General features: G+C 43.7%; 1 protein-coding gene across 1 annotated transcript; it reads right to left on the bottom strand.

Annotated features, from left to right (window-relative positions):
• Window positions 1-304: 304 nt before the first annotated feature.
• Window positions 305-18,336, bottom strand: LOC140468656 (probable G-protein coupled receptor 139). Its single transcript, XM_072564739.1, has 3 exons — window positions 18,199-18,336; window positions 13,693-13,762; window positions 305-1,230 (listed from the first exon to the last, which is right to left on the bottom strand). The coding sequence occupies exons 1-3, from the start codon at window positions 18,334-18,336 to the stop codon at window positions 305-307; spliced, it is 1,134 nt and encodes a 377-aa protein (XP_072420840.1).
• Window positions 18,337-25,644: the final 7,308 nt, after the last annotated feature.

Below are 25,644 nucleotides of genomic sequence, written 5' to 3'. Positions count from 1 at the left end.
TGCTCCTGTGAATGGAGTCCTAGCCTACAATGGACAAAAACTGCTTCATTCAGTAGAGTTCATCAGTAGGAAGTTGCTTCAGGGCAAACCAACTGCGCCTCATCCTTCTGAGTCAGTCACAGCTCTTCAGAGTTTCAACTGCTACATTCCTTCCTCCCACTCTCACTTTGACCCTCACTTTGTCTCATTGCACTTACGAACTGACATTGAAAGGCCTAATCTCCTGTATTGATCTCGTACATAGATGCCCTTCCAACACCATGCCCCAACCATTGCTGAAACGAATCAGTTAGTACCATTTCATTTATGAACAGGAGGCACAAGGTTTACATCTCTGGCCTCCCCATCGGGATTTATCCCGAGGATATCTCAGTGCAGCCTTGAGCTGCTCTCTGAACTTGGACTGGGTCATCCCATATATAAATGTGTTAGTGCAGCAACTTGCATTCACCAACATGACTCCAACTTGTTGGAATAAGATTGAGGAATGATTGTCAGCTTTAGAATCTGATCTGGGAATTATGTTAGAAATGAAGTTTATCACATATATCAACCACAAAAGGAGAAAGTTGCCCGATATGGCAAAGAGTAAAATCACAGATTTCCTCCTGCTCTCCATCTCTGGGTCTCTGCGATTCTCTCCCTTGCTCTGACCCCTCAGTGCCTTACGGACTTGGCTGGTCATTAAAATGTGTCTGACTGTCAGGGTGTTGAACAGAAGAATTAAAATGAAGGCAAAGAAAGGGGTTAAAACTGTGTGAAACCACCTGAATCCCTTCCAAAGGGATTCAGTGTAATAACTTGACTTTGAAATACAGAGCCATGGTATATTGTCTACGATTGCATAAGACTTATATCGAAAGTAGAAGGGCACATGGAGTAAACAGAACAGAATACAGGTTGTTGCTAAAACAATAGCTGCATTTCTCTCTGTGCAATATTTAGTTTTCAGTTTCTGGCAACAAATGGCGATGAATCTATCAAATGTGAAAGTGACAGTGAACCAAACAGAACAGGATGTCGCTGCTACAGACAAGACATAGACTACACTGCACACTGGAGTGATATCCAAGAAGGAAAGTGGGAGATAATAATTGTTAATCTGCCTCAGTATGACCTCCGTGATAACGACCAGTAGATCTGCTGTTGACATGGCCATCAGGAAGCGAGTGATGGCCGTGGAGAGACCGCACTTTCCCTTGGACAAGATCACAATTGCCACAAGATTAACTGCAGGGGAGAAAAAAGAAGAGAAACTGAAAATTTCTGTTCAAGTATTCTTCACTTTTCGTCCCAAGAAAACATTTGAGTATACTTGAGTATAAGAGCTGACAGGTCATGTTAAAATTGTATAAGACATTGCTTCAAATGCATTTAGAATACTGTGTACAATTCTGGGTGCCACATTACCAAAAGGAAGGTTTACGAGGATGTTGCCTGGTATGGAAGGTGCTCGCTATGGAGAGAGGTTGAGTAGGTTAGGTTTAGTTTCATTAGAAAAAAGGAGATTGGGGTGGGACCTGATTGAGATTTACAAAATCATGAAGGGTATAGACAGGGTGGATAGAGACAAGCTTTTTCCCAGGGTGAAGGATTCAATAACGAGAGGTTGTGCTTTCAAAATTAGAGGTGGAAAGTTTAAGGGGGATACACATGATAAGTACTTCACATAGAGGGTGGTGGGCTTTTGGAATGCGTTGCCAGCAGAGGTGGTAGAGGCGGGCACAGTGGATTCATTTAAGATGCGTCTGGACAGATGCATGAGTGGGGGGAGGTGGGGGGGCAGAGGGATACAGATGCTTAGGAATTGACCGACAGGTTTAAACAGTAGATTTGGATCGGCTCAGGCTTGGAGGGCCGAAGGGCCTGTTCCTGGGCTGTAAATTTTCTTTGTTCTTTGTTCTTTGTTTTGGCAACAAGGAAGTGGTGGGCTTTGGGCAGATATTAAAAGTTAACTGTGCAAAGTTCTTAGTTCATTTCCAGGTTTGCACCACACAAGGGAAGGTTGCCTTCCGAAGGCTATTTCACGTGTCAGAATTACTATCAAACCGAAAGCACGTATGTTCACTTTAAAATAGAAACTTTTTCCTGCATTTTGAAGTCAAGTGCAGGTTCAGCTGCCCAAGTGGAAGGGCCGGGAGATGGTTGTGAAATGGAGACCTGATTTTTCAGTTGCTGTTTTGACAATTCAAATTTAACCAATTAGTTTACATTGTGCCCAGGATACTAACCCCAATCGCGTTTGAATTTATTACTTTCACATCATCGGACCAATGAGATGGTACAATGCTCGGGGGGGTGCAGGAAAAAGACGAGCATTTTGAAAATTGGCCAGAGAGAGCGACTGCCATCGATCAGCTGAGCAATTGCCATAGAGCCAGACAGCTAACTGCCCATCTAACATCTTGATCTCGAAGATATTAGGAACGACTCTCTATCAAAGGCACCTTTTCATACTCGCACTAAAAAGAAAGAAAATGACCCAGGGCACTCAGCAGATATATGATTGAGGTGAAAACAATGACTGCAGATGCTGAAAACCAAATACTGGATTAGTGGTGCTGGAAGAGCACAGCAGTTCAGGCGGCATCCAACGAGCAGCGAAATCGACGTTTCGGGCAAAAGCCCTTCATCAGGAATAAAGGCAGTGAGCCTGAAGCGTGGAGAGATAAGCTAGAGGAGGGTGGGGGTGGGGAGAGAGTAGCATAGAGTACAATGGGTGAGTGGGGGAGGAGATGAAGGTGATAGGTCAGGGAGGAGAGGGTGGAGTGGATAGGTGGAAAAGAAGATAGGCAGGTAGGACAAGTCAAGGAGACAGAAACTGAGCTGGAAGTTTGAAACTAGGATGAGGTGGGGGAAGGGGAAATGAGGAAGCTGTTGAAGTCCACATTGATGCCCTGGGGTTGAAGTGTTCCGAGGCGGAAGATGAGGTGTTCTTCCTCCAGGCGTCTGGTGGTGAGGGAGCGGCGGTGAAGGAGGCCCAGGACCTCCATGTCCTCGGCAGAGTGGGAGGGGGAGTTGAAATGTTGGGCCACGGTGCGGTTTGGTTGATTGGTGCGGGTGTCTCGGAGATGTTCCCTAAAGCGCTCTGCTAGGAGGCGCTCAGTCTCCCCAATGTAGAGGAGACCACATCGGGAGCAACGGATACAATAAATGTATGATTGAAGGCAGCAGAGAAGGCAGAGACTGTGTGGTCTTGAGATTAAGTTAATGTAATGTTTAACAATTGTTTTATTGGAACAGCATTAGTGTAGAAGTGGGGTCAGATAGTAAATAGTTAATAAAAGGGGTATTTGATTCGCGTATACCTTCTGTTTAGTGTTCACTGTTAGAGTTAGGAAAATAAATTGGCACACTTTCTTTAAATGATGAAAATAATGAGTTCTCTGTCACGCACTCACATTTTAAAAGATTACGAGGCGAGTGGAGTTTGTCTGGGTGACTGGTTTGAATTAACCTTCCGAATTGGATCAGTATGGTTTAATGAAGGCTGTTAACATCCGAGGGAATTTGGTTTTGGTATTCAACATCTGTTGGAAAGCAATTCTCTGTTTCGGGGAATGCAGAAGCTGTAGTGATGTCTGCAGAGATGAGGGGAGAATAGAAGCACCTTAAGCACATAACGTGTGTCTGCAGGATTCGAGTACACTTCTCTTGGCATCGTAAACCGTATTCTCCGCAGATTCCCCAGATCTCAAAGGCCCATGTTTTTTTTTTAGATTAGATTAGATTACTTACAGTGTGGAAACAGGCCCTTCGGCCCAACAAGTCCACACCGCCCCGCTGAAGCGTAACCCACCCATACCCCTACATCTACCCCTTACCTAACACTACGGGCAATTTAGCATGGCCAATTCACCTGACCTGCACATCTTTGGACTGTGGGAGGAAACCGGAGCACCCGGAGGAAACCCACGCAGACACGGGGAGAACGTGCAAACTCCACACAGACAGTCACCTGAGGCGGGAACTGAACCCAGGTCTCTGGCGCTGTGAGGCGGCAGTGCTAACCACTGTGCCACCGTGGTTGTTAATGTTGTTAATTTGGTTTCATGTTTGAATCATATCAGCTTGTGGCCATTGGATAACCGTCATAAGATATAGGAGAACAAAGAAACCTATTCATTCCATTAAACAGTTACTCAACAATCAGAGTCTGAATGAGAGATAAACATATTTAAAAAACAGGAAGTAACGATCAAGTGGCAATTAGAGATAAGAATGCAAGGGGTGAGGATGACATCAAACATCTGCCGGAGGATGTGGACAGGTCAACTGAGGAAGCAAAATGAAGAAGGGTGCAGAGAAATGCAAGATTATGCCCTTTGGCCAGCAGGATAGAGGAGCTGAATATCATTTAAATGGAGAGAGGCTGCAGAAAGCTACAGCACAGAGGGATTTGGAAGTCGTTGTGCGCAGATCACAAAAAGTAGTTTCCAGGTTCGCTGGGAATAGGGAAAACAAATTAAATGTTTTTTTTAATTTCAAAAGTCATGGAACATAAATGTAGGGATGTTTTTGCTAAAATTAAACAAGGCACCAGTCAGTGCACAGCAGGAAAACCATGAAGGTGATTGGTCTCCTTATCGAAGGAAAGATACATTGCACTGGAGAGTGTCCAAAGGAAATTCACTCAGTTAGTACCAGGTATGGTGTGACTGATTGGGAGGATTGCAGAGACTTGAGGTTTCACGGTTTGGGAGCATTTTAGAGACTGGAGGAGGTTACCAAGTTCGGGAAGGGCTAAGCACAGGAAGATGGTGCAGACTTAGGGAGGTTTACAATGGCAGGAAGGGCTTTCAGGAAGCTGGAGAGGAGGGGGAGCTGAAGAAAGTGACAAAAACAGGAAGGGTTATTGGGAGTGGGTGAGGTTTGAGGGAGCCCGCAGCGGTTGGATCTGGAGCAGCTATGGGAACATGGAGAAGGCAAAAACAATGACTGCAAATGCTGGAAACCAGTTATATTTCCACCCTTCAGGCACTCTACCTGTTTTCCTGATGAAGGGCTTTTGCCCGAAACATTTTCTGAATTACACTACAATTCATATCTGTGTATCCTCAGCTTTCCTGGTTATACAATCCTCTGAGAGACAGTCTGCAGAGAACAACAGGATCCATTAAACTCCACTGTGTGGCTCAAGGTAAATGATAAAGGTTTAATTCTCAGCCACGTGGAAGCCAATTCCTGCATTTCAATTCTTACTTCAAAAGAATGAGAAAAAAATCCAAACAAAGGCTTCTATAATTGTGATGGTTCGTCATGATGAAGGAACTTACAGAGGTGGAGAGGTTTGGAGAGACTTGAAGAGGTTTCACGGTCTGAGAGCGTTTTAGAGACTGAAAGAGGTTATTAAGACAGGGAAAGGTTAAGGACAGGAACATGTTGCAGACACAGGGAGGTTTAGAATGGCAGGAAGGTTTTACGGGAAGCTGGAGAGGAGGGGGAGCTGAAGGAAGTGACGCAAACAGGAAGGGTTATTGGGAGTAGGCGAGATTACAGACAGACAGCACAGTTATGGGAACATGGAGGTGGTTTTACAATGAGGAAAAGGAAGAGCCACAAGAGATTATGGAAACAAACACGTGGTGTGAACTGAAGGGAACCGGGGATGGAATCACACAATAGCCAATGAGAGTACACGTGTTAAATAAATCACTCCCCAATTCACCAATCATATGACAGCCAAATCGCGTTGACGAAACACGTGTTATAGGCGAACGACCAAAATCAGCAAGCGGACTGGAGAATGGGATGAGCTTTACTGGGAGCTTGTACAGACACGTTGGTTCAAAGGCACCCTTCTGCCCTGAAGTCGCCTCTGGTTGTATGACTTGCCTTAATCTGAGATGAGTCCTTATCGTCCTACACTCTACCATACGGGGAAACAACCTTTCAACTCTTTGCTGTCAAGTTACTGAAAGAATCTTGTCCGTTTCAATAAATTTGCCTCTCATTCGCTTAAAATCAAGCAAGTTTGTTTCCTCTCTATTCCTGTAACAGGAGGTTGCACGAGAACACTACCACCGTGTTATCACAGAACAGACCTTATTCTTGAAATTGTGACAGCTGCTTCGTGACAGACCAACGAGTAGAAACAAACGATCATTATTTACCATTGGCCATAAATTTGAACCCCTGAATTCGTATCAGTGTACCCTCAGCTTCCCTGGTTAGACAATCCTCTGAGTGACCGTCTTGCAGAGAACAACAGGATCCATGAACCCTCACTGTGTGGCCTACGGTTAATGATAAAAGTTTAATTCTCTGCCACCAGGAAGCATTTCTCAAAACTGCTACTTCAAAAAGAATGAGAAAGAAAATCAGACGAAGGCTTCAGTGATTGTGAGGGTTCATCGCGATCGGGAGCCAAATCGCAGAGACTTGAGGTTTCACGGTCTGGGAGCATTTCAGAGACTGGAGGAGGTTACCAAGTCCAGGAAGGGCTAAGCACAGGAAGATGGTGCAGACACAGGGAGGTTTACAATGGCAGGAAGGGTTTTCAGGAAGCTGGGGTGGGGGGGGGGGGAAGCTGGAAGAAGTGGCACAAACAAGAAGGGTTATTGGGAGTGTGTGAGGTTTGAGGGAGCCCGCAGCGGTCGGATCTGGAGCAATTATGGGAACATGGCGGTGGTTTGCCAATGGCTGAGAGTCTCGAGCCACAGGAGATGACAGAAGTAAACACGTGGAGTGGACTGAAAGGAACCGGGGATGGAATCACACAATAACCAACTGGAGGTAGACGTTGTAAAGAAATCATTCACCAATTCACCAATCATATGACAGCCAAATCGCAGTGACGAAACGCGTGTTATAGGCGAACGACCAAAATCAGTAAGAGGACTGGAGAATGGGACGAGCTGGATTGGCTTTACTGGGTGCTCGTACAGACGCGTTGGTTCAAAGGCACCCTTCTGTCTGCCCTGAAGTGGCGTTTTGGTGCATGATTCCCCTTATTCTGAGATGATTCCCTCAGTCCTTGACTCTGCCACTCAGGGGAAACCACCTTTCAACTTTTATGTCATCAAGTTGCTGCAAGAATCTTGTCTATTTCAAGAAAGATGCCTCTCATTCGTCGAAACTCAAGTAAGCGTGTTTCCCCTGCTGCAAGGGGAGGAAGCCCAATTGCTTTAATCTTTACTTACACCCGGAGCGTATAAAGAAGGACGTGGCCATACACGTCTACAAATCATTGGTCAGAATGCATTTGGAATAGTGTGTTCTCTTCTGGGCACCTTATTGAAAGAAGGATGTTAAAGCCTGGGAGAGACAGTCCAGAGTAGATTTACTGGATTTGCACGGGAATTACTCAATTTGTCTTCAAGGTATCCTGTCTGGAACTGGTGCCTTCTCTACCTGGAGTGTTGCCCGTCTATTTAGCATCCCTCCTTTTGTCTGTCAGTGTACTGTTTATTTGCTCAACACGCACATTTAGAGCTGGGTCCACCATTTTCTGATTTGGTTAAAAACAGAAAAAAAGTGCTAATTTTGTGTCATCTTTCCAAACCCTTTACTATTCATAGTTTACTAGGCCTGTTCCTTCTGAGCCAAGGTCTATTATTTGCTCACCTTTTACGACTAACAGGTTTGAGGAACACTTTGCTATTTGTTTTAGCACAGCATGAAATCCTTTCCTCATGCTTCCTCTTAACCTATCTTATTCCACCCTTATCCTTGCTACTGCCTTTGAGATAATCTTTCTAATTTTTATTGTTATTCTTATTCTGGTGTGCATCATGCACGTTCTGTTTGTTACTTATTTACCCATCACTATCCTTCACCATCCCGATAAGCTAGTTTTGGATACTGCTATTTATTACTCTTATGTACCCAGGTTGCTCCCTATTCATCTCTCTTTTGAAATCACCCCATTCGTCATCCATGGCTTTCTTCACCAACATGTGTTTCAAATCAACCTGTCAACTTCAATTTTTAAATCCTTACAAGCTGCTCTTTTCCAGTCTGGAATCTTAATCCTTGACTGATCTGTATCCTTTTCCAACTTCGCATTGAATCTCATTGTATTAGGATGACTATTTCAAAAATACTCCTGCAAATCAGAATTTCAACACTTTGTGTCATTTCCAAGGACTACGTCCAATACAGCTCCATCCTTGGTAGGACTGGAAAGATATTATTTGAGCAAGTTTTCCTCCATACACTGCAGGATATTCTGCACTTCAATCCTCCACACTCTAACTTTTTCCCAGTCTACCAACGGATAATTGAAATCAACATCTATTATAATCCTACTTTTCCTGCAGATTTCCGTAATCTGCCCACCAATGCTCTTGTCTATGTCCTCCCCAATATTAAGAGGTCTATAATAAATATCCAACTGCTCAGGAGCAGAGAGTTTATAAATTCATACAGCGAAGAAACAGACACTTTGATCTTACTCAACTATGTTGACTGTGTTTCCTCAAACTCTCGTGTGCCTGTATCTGGTCCATATTTGTCCAAACATTTCATATTCATGTACCTGTGCAAATGTCCTTTTAGATGTTGTACATGTATCAGTCTCTACCACTTCCTCTGGCAGCTAGTTCCGTCTACACACCATCCTCTGTATGCAAACATTGCCACTCAGGTCCGTTTCCCCTCACACATTCAACCTCTGCCCTCTAGGTTTAGACACGCCCACCCTGGAGAAAAGACCTCGGCAACTTTTTCAGACAGAAAGTTAAATGGACTTGGCTGCTAAAGCAAGTTGGGAGGCTGGTACAATTACATCATTTAAAAGGTCCTTGGCTGGGTACATGGAGAGGAAAGGTTTAGAGGGTTGTGGGACAAGTCATGGCAAATGGGACTCGATTGATTTAGGCTTTTTGGTTGGCATGGATCAAATGGTCTATGTCTGCGCTATGCATCTCTATGGCCCTATATTGGTGATTATCATGACGACCAAAATTTTTTTTTTCTTCATGCATTTGTCCAATTGTCTTTTAAATGTTGTAACTGACCCTGCATCCACCACTTGCCCTGGAAGTCCATTGCACACACAGACCACCCTGTGATTAAAAAGAAAATGCCCCTCATTTATTTTCAAATCTTTCTCCTATCACCTTGAAAATATGTCCCTTCATTTGAAATCCACCACCGTGGCAAAACGACATCTGCAATTCACATTATCTACATCCTGGCGAAAAGCCAACTGCAATTCACATTATTTACATCCTTCATGATGCTATAGATCTCTATGAGGTCACTTCTCAACCTCCAATGCTCCAGTGAAAAGGTCCCAGCCGATCCAGCCTCTCCTTATAACTCAAACCCTCCCTTCCAGGCAACACCCTGGCATGTCTCTTCTGAACCCTCTCCAGCTTCATAATATCCTTCATACAACCTCTATCAGGTCACCCCCTCAGCCTCTGACACTCCAGGGAAAACAGCCCCAGCCTGTTCAGCCTCTCCCTGTAGCTCAAATCCTCCAACCCTGGCAAAATCCTTGTAAATATTTTCTGAACCCTTTCAAGTTTCAGAACATTCTTCCTACAAGAGGCAGACTAGAATTGCACACAATATTCCAAACGTAACTTAACCAATGTCTTATGCAGACGCAACATGACCTCTCAACTCCTATACTCAATGCTCTGACCAATAAAAGAAAGCATACCAAAGGCCTTCTTCACTATCCTGTCTTGCTGCGGCTCCAATTTCATGGAACTATGAACCTGCATCCCAAGGTCTCTTTATTTAGCAACACTCAGCAAACCTTACCATTAAATGTATAAGTTCTGCCCTGATTGCCTTTCCAAAATGCAGCAGCTTTGCATTTATCTAAATTAAGCTGTATTTGCCAATGCATGGCCGATTGGCCCATCTGATCAAGATCCCATTGTACTCTGAGGGAACCATCTTCGCTGTTTTCTTGTCATCTGCAAAATTACTCATCATACCTTTTATGTTTACATTCAAATCATTCATATAAATGACAAAAAAAATGTGGTGGACCCAGCACCAATCCTTGTGGCGTTCCACTGGTCACAGACCTCCTGTCTGAAAAGCAACCCGCCACCACCACCCTCTGTTTTCCACCTTCATGCCAGTACTGTATTGACATGGTTGACTCCCCCTGTATTCCATGAGATCTAACCTTGCTAACCAGCCTATCACGAGAAACCTTGTTGAGCAACTTACTCACACAAAACCAAGCTGCCTATCCCGAATCATTCCTTGCCTCTCTGAATGCATACCAATCCTATCTGTCAGAATCACTCCCAATAATCTACCCAACAACACAGTCAAACTCACAGGTCTTCAGTTCCCAAGCTTCTACTTACATCTCTTCTTGAACAAAGGCACAGCATTCGCCACTCTCCAATTATCTGACACCTCACACCTCATTATAGATGATACAAATATTTCTGCAATTTCCTCCATATCTTCCCAGCAAGTCCTGGGATACACTCGATCACGTGCTGGAGGTTTATCTACCTTTCTATTTTCTAAGACCTCCAGCACTTCGTCTTCTCTGCTGTGGAATATTTTCATGTCGCATATCCGCTTTTTGCCTACCTGATCTCCCAAGTGAGAATGGTCCTACACTCTTTATACTCTCAAGAAATTTACTAACTCCAGTTATCTCCGTTTAATATATGATTCATTATTTAATCTTAAGTAGAACTTCAATATCTTTATTGATCCTCTGTTCCCTAATCCTGCCAGCCTTTCCTTTCACTCTAACACGAACATAACGACTCTGAACACTCATTCACATGCTATTCAAAGCCTCCCACTTTTCAGATGTCCCTTCACCCGAGCAGACCATTCAAATCAATTTTTGAAAGTTCTCGTCTCATTCCATTAAATTTTGCCTTACTCCAATTAAAAACTTGATTTTTTTATGGATGGGTTGTCTTTTCCCAGAATTAATGAACTTATCATCATTTGGCACAAAGTGTTCCCCTTCTGTCACTTCAGTTACTTGTCCTGTCTTATTATCAAAGAGAAGGTCAACTTTGGCTCCGTCTCGAGTAAAAATATTTACATATTAATAAAGAAAACTTCCTTCCAGGCATTTAACAATGTTTTCACTGTCCAAGTCTTTAAGACTTATGGTAGCCCCAGTCAATGCTTGGACAATTAAAATCACAAACTTCAACAACTTTATCATTCTCACAAATATCTGAGATCAATTCCTCAAGTTCCTTCTGACTGCTGGGAGGGGCGTCTCTGGTACAATTTCATCAAAGTAATCGTTCCTTTTCATTTCTAACTTCAATCAAAATATTTTCTCTAGTAACAGCAGGAATATTTTCTTTCACCAAAAACGCCACTCTGCAGACTCTTTTGCCTCTCTTTCTGTCCTTCTTATAGCATCTGGAATCCAGAACACTGAGCTGCCACTCCTGTCCATCCCTCAGCTCTGATGTCTGAAATCCCTGCTCCCAAATATGCCATGGAGACATCAGCCTCACCTGTGAGACGCCTTGCAATAAAATAAAGGCCACTCCATTCTTGAGAGTTACTTCATTCTCTGACTTGCTCTTCCCTATGTTTTTCTAATTGTTGTTTTCAGATTCAGAACCATCCTCATCTATCTTTTTATTGAGCTACTTAGGCTCTCTCCAACTCTGCACACCCTTCCCACTCCCACACCACCGCCGTCACTCCCCCCACCAGCCCCTCCCTCCGCCCCTCAATAGTAGACTTCGGAAATCTTCCCACTAGGATATTAGTCCTTTTCCAGTGCAGGTCGTTCTGCTATGGCGTGACAGTTGGTTCCTCTGTAAACCTATACTGCAGAAAATCACGCTGTACCAGATCACTATGGGAAATTGGTATACCCATTCCATAGGAAGTTTGTGCTACCCAAACAGTGTCCACAATTCGTCAACTGCTTATAGCCAATCCATGTTGGGCATCAGTGAAACCCATCTGTTTGAACGTATCTTTTCTGCCCAGAAGAGATCCGAAAGCTTTAAGAATCCGAATCCCTGAACATTACACCAGATACTGATTTAGCTCATTTTTCCTTTTTCGCACTGGGCACTGAGAGTAAACCAGAGATGACTAGTTTTGAAGTTTTTTTTCACTCTCAGTATATTTACTCTGTAACGCCTTAAACGTTTCCCCTGACTATATCATGCTAACCAATGTGTGCGATAAATTCCGGTATCTCACTCTCCCCTTTAACAAGATGCCTCACACTTTCTGAAACGTCCTTAATACTAACAACAGGAAAGGAGCAGAGATGACAGGAACAGAAGAGGCCATTTGCCCCCTCGGTTCCTGCTCTCCGCCATTCATCAAGATCTCCCCATTTGCTTTGATCCCATTCGTCCCAATATTTAGCCGCCTCTTGAACGCATTCGATGTTTGGCATCAACTACTTCCTGTGGTAACTCTACAGGCTCCACACTCTCTGGGTGAAGAAATGTCTCCTCAGCTCAGGTCCGCCCCCAATCCCCAATCCATCCTTAATTCACTCTCACTGCCACAGAATCTCCTGTCTCTGCCCCTGACAGGGGAGTCCCCGAGAACAATTATTCTTCGACATTTTGAAAAACTCCACCGAACATTGGGTTTAGTCTTCGTGCCCAGGATCTGATTGCCTCTGCTCGAGAGACGAATAGCCATTCGAACCCTCCGAATTACCTTGTAACCTTTCCTGACAGTCCCCATCTATCTGACTGACCCTGCAGTGTAATCACTTCTCTAAGACCTCCAGCACTTCGTCTTCTCTGCTGTGGAATATTTTCATGTCACATATCCGCTTTTTGCCTACCTGATCTCCCTAGTGAGAATGGTCCTACACTCTTTATACTCTCAAGAAACTTACTAAATCCAGTTATCTCAGTTTAATATATGGTTCATTATTTAATCTTACGTAGAACCTCAATATCTTTATTGATCCTTTGTTCTCTAATCCTGCCAGCCTTTCCTTTCACTCTAACACGATCATAACGACTCTGAACACTCATTCACATGCTATTCAAAGCCTCAACGTCATTAAACCTAAAAAACAGCTTGCAGCAGCACGGTAAACATAAATGAAACTGTCTTCTTTTGACTAAAAGTGTGACTCAGTGGTTAGCACGGCTGCCTCACAGCACCAGGTACCCGGGTTCGATTCCCCTCTCGGGTCGAAGCTGCAAATCCACTCTCGGGTCGCTGTCTCTGTGTGGAGTTTGCACGTTCTGCCTGTGTCACTGTGGGATTCGTCTAGTTGCTTCAGGTTTTCTCCCACAGTCAAAAGATGTGCGGGTTTGGGTGGATTGGTCGTGGCAAATTGCCCCAGAGCATCCAGGGATGTCCAACCTCCGTGGGTTAGGCCGTGCGGATTGCAGGGTGGCAGAGAAGTGCTCTTTGGAAAGTCGGTGTGCACCCAAGGGGGCGAAATGGCCTGCTTTCACGCTGTCGGTATTCTGAAGTGTTAATACTGAGCGTGCAAGAAATAAAAAAAAAGTATGTCTTGAATAAAATCAACCACTTGACTGAACGATTTAATTAAAGAAAACGAGTCAACCTCATGTCGTCCAGCTTTCAATCTGATAATAAAATTTCACTCTAGCGCCATCCAACCGGCAGTCTCTGTAAACACAACTCCAGCTTTAAAAAACACTCTTCAGCGATATTAGAAAAACTATTCTACGCAGACGATTTTACAGGAAAATAAAAACACCAATCCCGCTGCGTGTAAATTGAAGGAGAACACTCCTCTGTATTACTTCAGTGGTTACACTCACTTACCAGGGACACCAATAATCCCCAAGATCATGTAATATATCTCATTCGCTTTAGCAATCCGTTCATGCATTTCCTGACAGAATTAATCAGTTTCTTCACAGAGTCAAAAGAAAACAAAATTGTAATGAAACTCAGAGGTGACAGAGTGTTTCATTTATATCCTGTGGGAATCTCCACAGGGACATTATAATCTCAATATTTCACAGGATTCATTTTAGACCATGCAAACAGATCACGACTGACACGCTCAGAGCTCATAGAGATGCACAGCACGGAAACAAACCCTTCAGTCCAACTTGTCCATGCTGAACAGGTACGGTGGGCAGCACGGTGGCACAGTGGTTAGCACAGCTGCCTCACAGCGCCAGAGACCCGGGTTCAATTCCCGCCTCAGGCGACTGACTGTGTAGAGTTTGCACATCTTCGTTGTGTTAGCGTGGGTTTCCTCCCACAGTCCCGAGTGTTAGGGAAGGGGTAAATATCGGGGTATGGGTGGGTTGCGCTTCAGTGGGTCGGTGTGGACTTGTTGGGCCGAAGGGCCTGTGTCCACACTATGATCTGATCGAGTCTAACTTGCAAGCAATAGGCCCATATCCCTTTAAACTCATCCTGTTCATTACCCGTACAGATGCCTTTTAAATGTTGTAATTGTACCAGCCTCCACCACTTCTTCAGAAAGCTCAGTCCATACACGCACCACCCTCTGTGTGAAAAAGTTGCCCCTTAGGTGATGTTAAAAGCTTTCCCCTTTCATCTTAAACCTATGCCCTCACGTTCTTGACTCCCCCATTCCAGGAAAGTTACCTTGTCAATTTGTCCTTTCCATGCCAGACATGATTTTATAAACCTCTATGAGGTCACCGCTCAGCTTCTGAGGCTCCAGGGTAAACAGCCCCAGCCAATACTGTCTCTCCCTGTGGCTCAAACCCTTCAACCCTGGCATCTTCTTTGTAAACCCTTTCTGAACCCTTTCAAGTTTCACAACATCCTTACAATAGGAGGGAGACAAGAATTGCACGCAATGTTCGAAAAATGACCTAACCCATGATCTGTACAGCCAGAACATGAGCTTCCAACTCCTGTACACAATGCACTGACCAATAAAGGCAAGCGTACTAAGTGCTCTCTTCACTATCCTGCCGACCTTGGAGTCCTCTTTCAAGGAACTTTCAAGCTCACATTGTGAGAATATGTTGAAAAGAAACATCCATCAGTGGAACAAGTGGAAACCATTCGGCCCCTTGAGTTTGCTACTCCATTCAAATGGATCATGGCTTATTCTCTGATTCCGGCCCCCTATTCCCACACTCTCCCCATAATTGTGCTGTTAGATTGGGCTCCCGAAAACAATGAATGGTTCTGATCACACTGGTTAATGTATAATCATTGGAGATGTGGTCACGCAGCAGTAACACTTTTCCTTCCAATATCACCAGCTCCAATCACAGATAACACATCCAATTCTGTGAGATCCAAACCCGGTTTGATGATCAATTCACTCAACGTTCATTTCGAGCTTTTGTTGCCCCTGGGTTTAACCAGGACAGTTAGACAACGTGGATCGGGCGTCAGCACAGTGGCTCGGTGGTGAGCACTGGTGTCTCACAGGACCTGGGACCACGGGTTGATTCCACCCTCGTGCCCCTGACTGTGTGGAGATTGTATTTCCTCCCCACGGTGTGCATGGACTTTCTCCAGGTGCGCTGGTTTGCTTCCACTATCCAAAGGTATCCAGTTGGATTGGCTGTGCTATTCCTGTTCAGGGACCTCCAGGTTAGGGTGGTGAGCATGGTTATGGACGGTGGGGAATTGGAATATTTTTCAGACGTTTGATGCTGACCTTAATGGACTGAATAACGTCTCTCTGTCCTGTACGAATTTCATGCTTTAAATAGATTTTCAACTCAATAGACCACATAATGCCAAAAGGCTTGTCATTTCACGTGAATTTGAGGAAAAGGAGAACGATGGAGTGTGAGGGAGGAGTGGGGAAGTGACCTGGAACGAGAGAACGTAAGAGCAAGGAACAGCAGGAGACCATTCAGCCCCTTCGAAATTTGTGTTGTCTGAAAACAGAAAAAAACTGTGTTTAATGAAACCCGCTGGATGTGGTGATATACCCCACAAACCTGTGTTTGTGGGAGAGGTGATGTATCTGTGCGTCTGTGTATATTTCTGATTGGAGGTGAGTGATCAATGCTCGACAATTCTGTGTGTTTGTGTGAGATTATGTGAATTCATATCAGTGTGTGAGTGCACAACTGAGTGTGTTTGTGTATGTGTGACACAGATATGCAACACAGAAACAGGCCTTTCAGTCCAACGTGTCCATGCCGACCAGATTTCCAAAATTAATATAGTTCCATTGGCCAGCACTTGGCCCATATCCCTATAAACCCTTCCTATTGAAATATCCATTTCTGATTCCTTTTAATTGTTGCAATTGTACCAGCCTTCACCACTCCCTCAGGCACCTCATTCCATACACGTACCCTTCTCTGTGAGACAAAGTTGCCCATGAGGTCCTTCTTAAATCTTTCCCCTCGCTCGTTAAACCTATGTCCTCTCGTTCTGGACTCTACCACCCAAGAAAAATGACCTTGTCTATTTACTGTGTCCATGCCCCTCATGATTTTATAAATCTCTATAAGGTCACACCTCCGCCTCTAACGCCCCAGGGTAAACAGCCCCAGCCAATTCAGTCTCTCCCTGTGGGTAAACCACTCAGCCACTTTAAATCTAACAGACAGAGAAGATCACCCCGTTCTGTATTCAGTTTAATCTCAAGAGGCGAAAAACAATCCCAGGTTTTACTATTGAATCTAAATATGAACAATTTTATTTATTGAATTCAACAGAGAGCACTAACACCACAACTACGACCCACTCTTACCTCTTAAACCTATACTTTACCTCACACTCTACAATACTGGTCTGATTAAAAACAAACTAATGAAGATTTACAAAAAAAAATCACGTTTCAAAACCAGACAGCTGCGTCGATTCTCCTTTGCAGAGTTTCCTCTGTATTTTCCGATGTCATCGTTTCTTTCAATTACTGCTGCACAACTTTCCATCTGGACAGGTACGTTTCAGAGAACTATTTGGCTAGCAGGCTGAACTTACTGGTGCTCTTTGCAGTTGGTCCCACTAACTGTTCAGAATGTCCGGTTTCATATCCCAAAACATCCGATCAATTCATTGGTTTGTTGGCAAATTCAAATTTGAATGGATTTTGGTCTCAAGGGCATAATTTAAAACGGTTGGCCAAATACGAATTTACCATTGTACCATGGCAACACAGCACCAGCTATTTGTGTCAACTAAATGTATTTTTGAATGCTCAGCACATACTATGCTTTCAGTCCTTGCCAGTTTCCTCTCTTTCTTAAATGTACAGTACACTCACGTCTTCATAACACCGCTCCCTTAAGAAAAAAATGAACCATCACAATGAAAAGATGGCTTCATTTTTTCTTTATTCCTTAGCCACATTATCATGACATAATGTCTTTAATCTAGGTTCATGTTAACGTCTTCCCACATAAATATAACATTGAATAGATGCTAACCTTATTTATAATTTATCACGATTAAATCGACAACAACGCATCTGTAACTGTCATCATATGACTGGCACATGTACAATTTATAAAATCTATGCTATAAGACCCCAAAGAAATAGTCTCATATTCTTGTCTTAATAGCATTCCATGAATGTAAGTGGATTGTCATTGGTGTACACAATCGTCTCCGATACATTGTTTGTCACAGACACGTGAAAATGTTGTAAGGGCAGGACCAAGATCAATAGTTCTGTTCTATCGTGGAGTATTTCCTCTTGTGGATGTTGAGGTTCTTTGAAAAGTAACCAGTTGGCAGTTCAATCCCATCATGACCTTCCTGCAGTAATACAGCTCAAACTCCTATGCCACTTGCATCAATGTCAACCTCAAACGTTTTTGAAAATATTGGTGTAGCTGTAACTGGTGCGGTGGTTAATATTGCTTTGAAATGGTGGAATGTCTCCCGGCATTGCTCTGTCCATCAAAACCTTGTGTTCTTTTTTCATCAAATTTGTTAATGGTGTAACTACACTGTTGCAGCTTGGAACATACTTCCAATAGAATCCGCTTCTTCCCAAGAATCGAACCATCTTTTTCTTTGAGGTGGGTCGTAGAAATTCCTCGAGCTCCTCTGTTTTCACGAGTTCAGTCTTGTTTAAATTTATTACCAGTTTTGCTTCTCATAGTCGTTCAAAGTTCCAATCTATCTTTAAAGCATGCACCCATCTATCAAAATGTTATGCTTAATTCTTTCCAACTCAACATACGTCTGACCTGACTCCTTCTTTATGTTTCTGAACTGCTGTCTAGATGCTTCTGGCACCATTTAATAAGCACTCAACACAACCTGTTTGACCTCTTTATAGTCTCTTGACCCCTCATCTGACAGTGCAGCAAATGCCTCACTAGCTCTGCCTACCAGTTTTGTCGAAACTGGCATTACCAAGAAATTCTCGGACAACGCCATCTTCCTCGTCAGTTTTTCAAATGAACTATAGAAGGCTTCAGCATCTTCCTCATCAAAATCTGACGGAGCTTTGACATATTTGTATGTGTCACTATCTTCTCTATTAATCTTCATCCTGTTGACTTGATTTTGCTGAATAGGTCGCAACTTCTCAAGTTCAAATTCTCTCTCACCCTTTGCTCAGCCAAGAACCGTCTCTCTCTCTTTTGCTCGTCTCTCTCTTCTCTCTTGGTCTTTCTCTTTCTGTCTCCATCACTCTTGCCCCTCTCTCTCTGTTTATCTTCCAACTCTATTTTGCTGAATTGCAATTTAAGTTTTCTACCACTATTGCATCTGTCTGTTTCTCTGATATACTTAAATATTTGAGTAATTCCTTTACAATTTCAGTTTTACTTTGATCCTCGATTAAACGTCTTTGATAATTCTAAAATTATCACCTTTTCCTTTCCAATTAATCTTTCTTGGCAAACTTGAGAATCATCTTCAAATCCCCGAACCTATTAAGCAATTTTAAGAGCCTTCTCGCTTACTTTTAATTTAATCGACCACAGGTTACCTAAATGGCACAAATTGTCTCACCTACATTTGATTTGAAGATCTAGACAACCAACCTGCATGTGTTTAAATCTATGGGATTTTTTCTCACCCCAAATCTATTCTAATCTCTCCAAATCTCAGGCTGGATTTGTCTAAACCTGTTCAAATCAAAAATCCGAGACAAAACTGTCCAAAGCTCAGCGACAAGTCCCCAAACTGCTAAAACACGGACAACCCCCTGCTTAATTCAAACGAGTAACACTGAAAAGATTTATCCCATGCAGTAAACTGTGAACATTCGAGTGTCCAAGAAGTGTTTATAGGAAAAAATGACAACCTTATTTATTGAAGTATAACAGAGAATTATTAGCTCACAACTATTTGCAATCATTTACAAATCTTTGCTCTCAGCTATGTTTTACTTTCCCTTGTACAACACTGGTCCGATAAAACCACTGATTTCGATTTAACAAATTGTTCAAAGTTCAAAACCAGCCAGCTGTCCAATCTTCTCTTCCTCTGTAGTTTCGCTTTCCAGGTCACTGTCGATGTTCTTCTCTGTGCAACTTCCTTCTTGAGACAGGGAGTTCTTACTAGTACCTTACATCTGATGGCCCTTAGACAGTTCTCTCTCAACTATAAACGTTTCCCTGCTCCTGTACCCCAATACCTCGGATTATGTTATTGCTTTTTTATATTTTCACTACACTAAATTCAAACTTGATTGGAATGTTTTGTTTGGATATAATTTAAGCTGTTTGGCATAATTCGAGTTTGTTTTACTTTTGTCTCCAGACAACTACCTACACGAGCTGCTGATCTTTCACTTTACATTACATCTTGTTGAGAACGCTTGGTGCTGTCAGGTAGTTCTTTCAACTTTTAACTTTCTTAAACGTACAGTGCACTTCTACACCTTCAAAACAAAGCCATTTTCTCCTGCTCCCTGCTCTAGAACAATGAGCACATCCCTGAATACTGCTGGCAAAGCAGAACTCCACAGCTGGACACTGCTGGAAGACATATTGCTTTGTAACTGATGTGTTTCTCATTGCTATATCTCTCCGAAAATTAAAATACACAGCACAATTGTTTATCTACTAATAAATCTCACATTCGAGAATGCTGACCATGTGATTAAAGCAGGTTACATGAAAATCTCCCTGATTTTCTCTGCGTCATTATTGGTAGTTTGGCTGGATTTTCTTGAACTGTGTCACGCTGAGTACAGTGTGAACAGAAGGAATGGGAATAAAATAGGATGATGGAGGGAATGGGAGCAGAGGTTATGGCGCAGGATTGCTGACCACAGTGCTCATAGCACAAGACCATCATTGGTTGGGCCCAGCATTTACTGCTCCGTCTCTAATTGCCCCCCTTGAGAAGTTGAGGTATGCTATTTCCTTCAGCTTCTGAAGACCATGTGATGTAAGTGGGCCCACATTGCGCTTAGTGAAGGAATTCTAGGACTTTGACCCATAGATAGTACAGGAATAATAATATACTTCTCAGACAAGATGTTGTGGGACTTGGAGGGGATTATTGTGAGTCAGGGGTCTGTCAGTGGAGCAGGATGGGAACAATGGAGCAAGCCCCCTCGTGAATCCAAATGCTGCATCTCCCACAATCGCCAGTCTGCATTGTTGATATCAAACCCGAGACAGATTAAGCTGACTTCTCAAGGTGATGTGAAGGATCCCACATTTAAGCAGAACAGGGATTGGGACTTAGGTAACGCTAATGTTCTGACTTATATTTCACTGCCACACGACTTCAGTCCTGACGGGTAACCCTTTGCAACCCTCTGGAATGAGCCAATGAGACACTCAGAATTGGAACACAGAGCAAAGCGGTATGTATAAAGGGGCAACTCTGCAACTCTGTGTGTGCCTACACAGGCGTGTGTGTGTGTGTTTGTGTGTGTCTACACAAGGGTGTGTGTGTGTACAGGGATGCGTGTGTGTGTGGCTACACAGGGGTGTGTGTGTGCGTACCGGGCTTGTGTTTGTGTGGACTGGAGTATATGTATGTGTGTATACAGGGTCATATGTGTGTGTGTCTACACAGGGGTGTGTGTGTGTACAGGTCTGTGTGCGTATGTGTACAGTGGGGTGTGTGTGTGTGTCTACACAGGGGTGTGTGCGTATGTGTACTGGGGTGTGTGTGTGTCTACACAGGGGTGTGTGTGTGTACTGGGGTGTGTGTGTGTCTACACAGGGGGGTGTGTGTACAGGTGTGTGTGTGTCAACACAGGGGTGTGTGTGTACAGGGGCTTGTCTGTGCGTGTGTCTACGCAGGGGTGTGTGTGTATGTGTACAGTTGTGTGTGCGTGTGTGTTTGCACAGTTGTGTGTGTGTGTACTGGGGTGTGTGTGTCTACACAGGGGTGTGTGTGTATGTGTACAGGGGTGTGTGTGTCTACACAGCGGTGTGTGTGTATGTGTACAGGTGTGTGTGCGTGTGTGTTTGCACAGGGGTGCGTGTGTACTGGGGTGTTTGTGTGTACTGGGGTGTGTGTGTGTCTACACAGGGGTGTGTGTATGTCTACACAGGGGTGTGTGTGTATACAGGCGTGTGTGTGGCTCCACAGCGGTGTATGTGTGTACAGGGGCGTATGTGTGTGTGTGTCTACACAGGGGTGTGTGTGTACAGGGGTGTATGTATGTGTGTGTGTGTACAGGTGCATATGTGTGTGTGTTTGTCTACACAAGGGTGTATATGTGTGTGCGCGCATTGGCATATGTGTGTGTACACAGTTGCGTGCATGTGTATCAGAGTGTGAGTCTATGGACGGAGGCATTAGTGTACAGAGCTGTGTGCCTGTGTGTACAGGAGTGTATATGTGTGTGTACAGGAGCGTGTGTGTGCGTATACAATGGTATTTTGGTGTGTGCATGTGCGTACACATGCGCAAGGGGTTGTTGTGTGTGTACAGGGGAAAATGTGTGTGCACTATATTGTATGTCTGTGTGTGAACAGATGAGTACATCTGTGTGTTTGTGTGCAAGGGTGTACATCTGTGTGTATATATGGCTTTGTGTGTGTGTATACAGGGAAGTGCGAGTGTTTACAGGGGCATGTGTGTATAGGGGTGTCTCTGTGTATGTACGGGGAATGTGTGTTTGTGCAGGGGTAGGTGTGTGTGTACAGGCGTGTGTATGCGCGTGTGTGCTGGGATATATTGTGTTGAGGAATGTTTGTGTCTTTGTGGGTGCGTGTGTGTGCTGTACAAGGGTGGATGTGTGTGTGAAAAAGGATATGTGTGTGTTCAGGGACGTGTGTGTATCTGTGTGTCCGTGTGTACAGGGACGTGTGTGTGTGTGTGTGTGTGTTTGAGTGTACAGGGACATGTGTGTGTTTGTGTGTGTGTACAGGGACGTGTGTGTGTTTGTGTCTGTGTGTACAGGGACGTGTGTGTGTGTCTGTGTGTCTGTGTGTACAGGGACGTGCGTGTGTGTCTGTGTGTCTGGGTGTACAGGGACCTTTGTGTGTGTGTGTGTGTGAGTGTGTGTCTGTGTGTACAGGGAGGTGTGTATGTGTGTGTGTGTGTCTGTGTGTCTGTGTGTACAGGGACGTGTGTGTGTCTGTGTGTCTGTGTACAGGGACGTGCGTGTGTGTGTACACAGGGGTGTATTTGCCTTTTGCAAACTTGACGTCTAGAGAAAGAAGCAATGATTTTTCTCGAGGTTTGAATGGAGCAGCTCAGTGCCATGGAACTCTCTACTCCACTTGTTTCCCAAGGATGGGGAGACTTAGACATGCAATTTGTGAACGTGGAATTTCAATAATTCAATTTGGGATGCTGCAATACTAACCAAATCTTGCTGGTCTCCCAGTGGAAAAAAAACATCCTTCAGGTGAGAGTTATAGACTGACACGTGCCAAGATCAAGGAGAACGTGCTCAGGAACTCACCACATCTCAGGGCCGTGAGTCAGATCTCCAGATGTGCTCTCACCAGCATCTTGTATTGCAGCAGTGAGACTTCCCTACTCTTTGACTCCAACACCCTTGAAGTAAGGACTAATATTTCATGACCCCGTTCCTGAATTGCTGTTGCCCCTATGCGCGAGCTTTCTGTGGTTCTGCACAAGTTCCCCCAAGACCCTTTGTGTTGTGTCGCACTGCTGCTTTTCTTCGTGTAAGCAATAGTTTTCCTTCGTTCTCCCGTCCAAAATGACCTTCAGACTTGCCCACTTTATACTCCATTTACCTACTCTTTACTCACTCATTCAATTGATTGATATCTTTCCGTAAACTGCCTGCATCCCTCTCACAATCTGCCTCTCTACCTTTCTCTCTCAATGCTAATCTGCAGGTTGAGACAACAGTTAGAAATGTAAATGCGATGAAGGCATGTATTTTGCGAGGACTCGAATTTTAAAGCAGGGATGTACCTATGCGGCCCCTTGAGAGTCTGGTCAGAGCACATTTTGAGTATTGTGCGCAGTTTTGGGCCTATATCTCGGGAAGGGTGTACTGGCCCTGAAGCGTGTTCAGTAAAGGTTCATGAGAATGGTCCCATGAATGAGAAACTTAACAAATGAAGAAAGTTTGAGGACTCTGGGTCCCTCCTCGATGGAAAATAGAAGGATTTGGTGGTGGGAGGGGGGATCTAATTGAAACAAATAGAATAATCCATAGTGTGACCTTGAGTGGATGTTGGGAAGATGTGTCTATTTTTAGGAGGGACTTGGATCGAGGGCACAGCCTTCGAGTAAAGGGAAGACATTTTAGAATGGAGATAAGGAGTAACGTCTTCTGCCAGAGGGTGGGGAATCGATGGAATTCATTGACACAGAAGGCTGTGGAGACAAGGTCTTTGAGTATATTTAAGATTGAAATAGATAGGTTCTTGAGTATCAAGGGGATCAATGGTTATGGGGTAAAATTGGAGGATAGGTTTGAAAACTTCCCAGCCATGATTGAATGACAGAGCAGACTCAATGGGCTGAATGGCCTAATTTCTGCTCCTATTTTTAACGCCCTAATGATGTGTATGTCTTCTGCAAATTGGGCTCCAGCGCATTTACTTCCATCATTAAATTGAAAGTAATCAAATGTATATTTTGGCAAGTTTTTGTATAATGTGCCATGCATGGCCATTGCTGAAGTTCAGTTGGCCGGACAGCTGGCTTGTAGTTCAGAGTATCGCTAGCTGTGGAGGTTCAAATCCCATCCTGGCTGAGGTGACCTTGATGGAATCTCCTCGCTCCCTCCCCTTGCCTGAGGTGTGGTGTCCCTCAGGTTAAACCACCAACAGACACCTCTCTCTTATGAAAGAACAGGACTATGGTAACTCTGCCTCATCTGTAACGTCTGATGTGAAATGACTCTAACATAGTTAATTGTGCATTTTATTCCATTATGTAATGTATATTTTTGCAACAGAAAATCGTTGATTCATTTAAATTATCTACTTTTTATTTAACAACTCAGTATTAACATTCAAACATATTCTATCACAACTGTGTTCTGACACAGTGTTGTAAAAGATCACTTTGAAAATATTGCAATCCTCATGTCCCTGTGGGGATTCCCAGAGAGTATAGATAATGGGCTTCATTAACTCCAGAGCTGAATTCAGGTGGACTGTTTTTTCGAGGCAGAGTAGTGCATCAGCAAAATGCACGGAATAATTCTGATTGCCAACAAAATATATTACGTGATCCTGGCTGTCATTGGTATTCCGGGTAAGTAGGTGTACACAGATACTGAGTAAATATGCTGCCCTGTTTTTACAGTGGGACTGATACTGCCTATAAATCTTGATGCAAATACTGCATTGCTTTTATCGTTTGACGAGTTTTGAGAAAGTTTGGGGCTGATGTTCAGGTTCTTGGTGTAGGTTTGCTTCCTGAGCTGGGGGGATCATTTTCTGATGTTTCATCACATTACGAGGTGACATCTTCAGGAAGTCTCTGGATGAAGCTGCGCTGGTATTTCCTGCTTTCTATGTATACGTTTGAGTTCCCTTGGATTTCCAAGGTTTTTGACTTATTGATTTATTGCCTTTTATTGACTTTTTGATTTCAGGCATGACCCTCATCTCAACCCTCCTTCTCCTTTGGTGCTGCTTGACCAGCTCTGCTTTTGTCCAGCTCCATGCTTCAGCAACTGAATGTAGTTTGCGAGATTGTGTTTAGTACAATATGCATTGTCGAGAACCACTGATGCCTCGTCAGCCTGAAACAATGTTAGTTATCAGAAAGAGAAATGGCTGGAGAAATTCTGTAAGTCCAGCAGCAAACGTGGAGAGAAAGCAGAGTCAACGTCTCGAGTACTTTCTTCAGAACTGAGTCTGTCCAACTTGTGAAACATTAACCCTGCTTTCTCTCTCCGCGATTACTGCCAGACCTGCTGACCTTCTCCAGCAATTTCTGTGTATTCAATCAGATCTTCAGCATCCGCACTTGTTTGTGATATTCTCCAATCGATCCGTTATGGCACGGGATAAACCCCTCTGCTAATTTAAACCCTACTCACAGAGAAACTCACCTCACGCCTATAATCTGTCGAACTTCGAGAGACAAAGAACTATTCTAGATGTCGCTATTTTAAGTTAAACATTAACAATTTCATTCTTCCCGTCCATAGAGAACCAAAGACAACTACTTACAACTCATTGCTCTTAAATCTATCTTTTGCCTCCTGCGCTGCAATACCGGATCAATTTAAAAACTCTTCAAAAATGCTTAAAAGTGCTTAATTCAAAATCGATTGGATTTTGTTATCTGGGGCGTAATTTAATCGGATTGGCCAAGGTTAGATTTGCTTTTGTATCTTGGCAACTGAGCTGGACTATTGTCTTTACTGTGAAATGATGCATTTTAAATTCTCTCAGCACAAACTACACCTTCTGAAATCCGTGCCAGATCCAGTACCTC

Source organism: Chiloscyllium punctatum, chromosome 47 (genome assembly GCF_047496795.1).
Source record: "Chiloscyllium punctatum isolate Juve2018m chromosome 47, sChiPun1.3, whole genome shotgun sequence".
In the NCBI taxonomy this organism is placed as follows: domain Eukaryota; kingdom Metazoa; phylum Chordata; class Chondrichthyes; order Orectolobiformes; family Hemiscylliidae; genus Chiloscyllium; species Chiloscyllium punctatum.
This window is presented reverse-complemented; position numbering and strand designations above follow the sequence as displayed.